The following is a 5,877-nucleotide window of genomic DNA, read 5'->3' on the forward strand; positions in this document are numbered from 1 at the left end:
CAGTTATGGTGTACTTGTTTCTATAGGTGGAACAACTAGTATGGTTTATATATGTGTATATATATACGAATTATAATAATACTCAGTTTTTGTCTGTCCTGCAAATGCGTGCGCACCTTACTACCTGAATGCGCATGCTCTTCGTTTCAACGGATGTAAACACGCTTTAGAAGACATTTTGTAATATAACATATTAAAAAGCTTGTGAAAGTTTGTAAAGAGGTCTAACGTTAGGCTGTGGATTATAAGTTTACTGATAGTATTAAGTAAGTTAAAGTTTAGCCCTAACTAAACTAAATAAAAAAAACGTGCACAAATTGCAGCGTTAATTTATATCTTTACAAGCAAAAGTACTCGCCCCCCAGTGACAGGAAAAGTTTAAATTAATCTATCAATTTAAATTATTTCATGGACTTTAAAAAGATTAATTGTGTTGCATTCTTGGTTTCACTCGGAGCCAAAGCTCTGAGCTACTTATACCACCCACCGCGAAAAGTAATTGTTCATCATTTAAGTCATGCTAAGAGTCGTTCAACAATAACATACGGTAAATCTACATTCTTATTCTTTAAGTTACGTCACATTTTGAAATGTGAACGATAGTGTTATTAATTCCTAACAATTTAATGTAGAATATTCTACTTGCGAAATAAAATTTGGCATCAACGTTTATTCGTGCCCGTTCTCCCGTCATTTTAAAAGGGAATGTTAAGCTTTGCCTGCGTGCGCAGCTTTTCGAACGGGAGACAGACTCTACGGTTCGCAATATATATAAGACCGAATATAGGCTACAATTAATAAAGGCTTAACTAATGTTAGTCCTAAGGCAAGTGGACTTGCAGATTTCGGTGTTTGCGATTAGAATTATTCTAGAAATCCCGTATTTAAAGAGGTACTATTACAATAAAGATACTGATTTGACCGCATATGTTTTGTGGATTTCTGCTAGTATATATAATTTCAACATTAAATCTAAAGAACAGGCTGCTTGAGTCATAAAAATAAGGATTTATATATTTAAACCTGCGAATCTTAAAAAGGTTATTTTTTCGAATATAGAAATTACGAGTGCTAACAAACTACCTCAACCCTGGACACGAGGGTTGAAATTATAGAAAATCGAGAAAGAACACGTAAAACGATGACTTAATTGATTACAGAATATTTTTTTTTATATGAATGTGTGGTTTATAGCTATATTTAAAGATTTACTGTCTTCGAACTTACTGCTGGTAAATTGTCGAGAGGGCGTTAGTGAGTAGATCGTAGAACTTTTGTTATTTTGGATTAATCATAAACAGGTAAATAAAACTAATACCGAATTATAGCCAATCTAATTCTCTTCGATATTCTTCTGTCGGAATAAACATTCCTATTGTAGGCCAGGTATGGGTGGGATTGAAACTGTTCGCCCCTTCAGCTGTGGAGGTGTTATAATGTAAAGAATAATCCTACTATACTTGGGTAAAAAATAGCCCGAGAGTTGGCGATGAGTAATATTGACTAGTTACCTTCTCTTAAGTCTTATCACTTCAAAATTAGCGATGGCTAACGTAGTTAGTCCCTGAGAAGCTTTGCCCGAAATACAACAAAAACAAATAAAGTTCATATTGTTTGTTATAGGCAATTTAATTTTTTCTTGGGTCTTCTTACGTATTAGGTATATCACATAATGATTACATACTTACAACTTAATACTTCATTGTGTGAAATTGTGTAAAACAGTAATTAGAATAACACTATACATCATTATACCTATTTACACAAATACCAAAAAAAAGTTTTACTGTATCAAAAGCGCTTTACACATACACCAAAAAGTGTTATACAAATACCGTTACACAAATATCTAGATTTATGTATATTTGCTTGGCTTTTACACACAGTATACTCGGTACTGACCGACAGGGCACGTATTTGTGTAATTATAAGAACTTCTCAGTATAAGAGGTTAGGGCACTCGACTCGCAATCTGCGGGTCACGTGTTCGAATTCCCGTCACACCAAACATGCTCGTCCTTTCAGCCATGGGAGCGTTATAATGTGACGGTCAATCCAATTATTCGTTGGTAAAAGATTACCCCAAGAGTTGGCGGTGGGTGGTAATGACTATCTGCCTTACCTCTAGTCTTTCACTGCTAAATTAGGGACGGCTAGCGCAGATAGCCCTCGTGTAGCTTTGCGCGAAATCCATAACAAACAAACAAACAAGACCTATCAGGTGAAATAATGTGTAGTAAGTTAACACCGCATTCTAGTTACCAATTTTCTTGGTGCAAAGCTATACAATGAGCTATCTGCACTTATCCACCGCGGCGAATCAAACCTTGGATTTTAGCGTTGTAACTCCGCTAACTGACGGTGGACCGTTTGAGACGTAAAGAACACTTTGTAAAATTATCTCAAATGCACAGTGTCTAAATAAATGAGTTCGATGGTTGTAGAGTGTCAACACTTTTTTTTAATAATCGTTCATCAACCTTTGACATACAACCAAACCCATTATTAGGCCTAACATTTTATGAAGGGTAAACTTGCTGTCTTTGTAGACCAGGATAATAGCGCCATGTTTAGAAAATAAGAAAGAAACCAGAAAGATATGCATGTGATATCAGATTGATAAGGTAACTCAATATAGAAATATTAGTGTTTTAGTTTGGTGTTCATCAACACTTATTACTATATTCGTTATAGAATCTCACGTAATTTCATAGTGTACTAAGTAAATTTATTCTGTTAAACTCTATAGTAAACGTGGACGAATTTCTGAAGAATACAGATGTTGACTCTTTTGGGCTGCACAACAACCTTAGTCGTACCGGAAGTAAAACGTCGAAAAGCAGCCAGAAATCGGAAGTGAGCAGATTTGTTTTTCGTTACTATATAAAACTTTCTGTCGTGACATGTCTTGACATGTCTTTATTGATTTGAATAATAGTTTCATACTAAACCACACACCTCAGTAAGTTCAAAGTTTACACTTAAGAACACAACTTAGTGCAAACCAAATGCTCTTCTGCTGAACCATTATTTATTAAATACAGTATTATATTTGCCCTAGAGGATCAATATATCACTGTCTTATCCCTATCATTATCCTTGGAAGTCTAACGTAACCACGCCTTTATCCTCTGTGGTAGGTTGTCTACTATTTAAAAAAACCTATAGCTCATAAAATAACCAAAGTAATGGATGTCATTACGTAGAAACCAGTAAACAAAGCCTACAACTCTTGTAATAAACTAAGCAGTAATGAATGTCATTACGTAGAAACCAGTAAACAAAGCCTACAACTCTTGTAATAAACTAAGCAGTAATGAATATCATTCTGTAGAAACCAGTAAACACAACCTACAACTCTTGTAATAAACTAAGCAGTAATGCATATCATTCTGTAGAAACCAGTAAACACAGCCTACAACTCTTGTAATAAACTAAGCAGTAATGAATATCATTCTGTAGAAACCAGTAAACACAGCCTACAACTCTTGCAATAAACTAAGAAGTGCCAGTCATTACATGGAAACCAGTAAACAAATCCCACAGCTCTTGTAATAGTAGTGTAAGCCATTAGATGGAAATCGTTAAATAAAACTCACAACTAAACAAATAATAAACTAAGTTTAAGTCCTTGTATGAAAACTGTTAAACAAAAGTTACAACTGTTATAATGAACTAAGTAATTCAAGCCATTATATTATCAGAAAGTAAAACCTACAACTCTCATGGTTATATGCTAAAACTCTCATCTTTAAGCTTATAATTTACAGGTGTTTTGTGTTTGTGTATAGCGTTATGTTTCCCAATTTCAGATGTTCCCATTTAATAATCCTTTGTGTCAATTTGTAGAGTCGCCATCTCTCGTCTTCAATCACTCCTGTTTTATAATCGCTTAATTTTTTTATATACAGGGCTGTTATAAATGTAATAATAAGACAAAAACAAAAAAAAGAAACTTAAGTATAGCTATGTTAATGTTGTTGTTTTTGAGGATCGAGAAGTTATTACAGGACAGAATATCAGTATTTATGAAATATTTTGTTTATTATTAGAAGTGTAGAAGAAATTTTGATATTAATTATTAACTCCTTCCGTGATTTGCCCGAGATAACTCGGGCGCCCTCCATATTTAAAAAAAAATGTTTGTCCGAATTATGTATCACTGGAGAAAAACAATTCCTTTTCATTATTGTAGTTTCATTTAAATAATATGTATCACGTATAAATTCAGATATGTAACATTTATTTATCGAGTATATTTTGTGCAGAAATATAATAGCAGACCATAAAATAACTTTTGTTTCGTTAATATATAAGTATAGGCTATCAAAAAACGAAATAAAAAAATTGACTTTTATGTGCTCGTTTCCAAAAAAAAAAAGCCTTATACGGAAGGGGTTTTTACTTTAACCGTGAAACATTATTGATTTGGCGTTTGAAGTATGCTTTTCGAATCACCGGATAAACGTAATGAAATCATTACAGCTATGAAAATAAAGTGGAAAAGTATAAGCTAGTTCTTAGTTCAACTTTTGTGAAAAGTTTTTTATAAAATCAGAATATTTCTGATCTTTCTGTTAGGCCTTTGAACAACCTGGTAGCGAAGCGAACGGCTCCATTTACGACAGCGACCTCACTGATGGTCTTTCGGATGCGTTAACCCAATCCCAGCCCTCTGAAGGCACTGTTGGTGTTGACATCAAAATATTGTCTGAGAAGGAAGATATTGTGGAGGCTGCCATTAATGTCTGGGATGACGCCCCAGAAGAGAGCTTGGACCTCACAGTGGATAGCCAGGAGGGAGAAGGTGTGGAGCCAGTAATAGAAAATATAGCTCATGGAACGGAGCCATTATCAGAAATGAACATCCGCTGTACCGCCTTGTTTGGCTATGAGGTGAGAAAAACTTTCTGTGTAACCCACAGATACCATACAAATAATACTTCGTCATTATCTGTCATTCAAATGCCACAGTTATCATTTTAAGGTGGCCAGTTAACGCCCCATCTACTTATAAACAAGCCCTTAGAGAAAGTACAAACCCCAATAATAAAATGTTTATATAACTAGTTGTCTTTTAACTTCATTGTGTAGTGTAAAAACTACATAAATGGTGTTACGCATTAGAATTTCAAGTAGCCTGAAATTGAGTTAACTGATATATTTAAATTTAGTAGTTAAATTGTACTTTGTAGTTAAATTAAAGCCGATATATAGTCAGTTTATGATATTTGCCAACAAGATTGATACACACAGTTTTCGTTTTTAACACAAATACGTTTTCATATACATACAGCAATATAATTTACAATAACAGTTATTACAAATAGTTATTACAAACAATGATTTATAAACAAAAGTTTCACAAACTTACAAGCAATATAAAGTCTTCTTTCTAGTCTGGAACTTCCTTGATATCCTATCGAGGGTTCACGATGAGCGAGTTAATTAAGAGTTGATGTAGGTACGAATCGCATAACGGAAAGCTAGTTAGCTTTGTCCTTTGACACACAAAGTTTTCCACCGTTGAAGTTAGGTAATGTTTTCGTAAAAGTATTAATGTCCGATGTGAATCCACTGAAGTTAAATGGTTTGTAATGTTCGGAATTTATAAATATTCCTGTTTAAATATCCGAAGTTTATAGCACACTGACTATAGCGAACTAATAATAGATACCCTCTTTTGGCGCGTCTCGTTGGTTATATTTATAGGGTGCAGAGGCTTTCTAGAAAATCAGTATACGTAACAATACAAATCTAAGCGTTTACGCACACATATATATTGTTGATTCTTACTCTCGAGAAGTTTCTACAGCTTTGGAGAATAGGCGGGAGTTTCGCAATATATATTTAACAGTATAAGCTGTGTGTGTTTCT

The 5,877-nt window shown here is 34.0% G+C and overlaps 1 protein-coding gene across 1 annotated transcript in view; it reads left to right on the plus strand.

The window, feature by feature from the left end:
* Window positions 1-2,749: 2,749 nt before the first annotated feature.
* Window positions 2,750-5,877, plus strand: part of LOC106473684 (F-BAR and double SH3 domains protein 2-like) — a gene marked incomplete at its 5' end in the record, with an annotated part of 39,535 nt that continues 36,407 nt past the window's right edge. The window contains 2 exons of the mRNA XM_013934363.2: window positions 2,750-2,856; window positions 4,582-4,896. Coding sequence (XP_013789817.1) covers window positions 2,750-2,856; window positions 4,582-4,896 — 422 coding nt within the window. The remainder of the gene's footprint in view (window positions 2,857-4,581; window positions 4,897-5,877) is intronic.

The sequence above is a fragment of the Limulus polyphemus genome, unplaced genomic scaffold (genome assembly GCF_000517525.1).
Source record: "Limulus polyphemus unplaced genomic scaffold, Limulus_polyphemus-2.1.2 Scaffold6401, whole genome shotgun sequence".
Taxonomy (NCBI): Eukaryota; Metazoa; Arthropoda; class Merostomata; order Xiphosura; family Limulidae; genus Limulus; species Limulus polyphemus.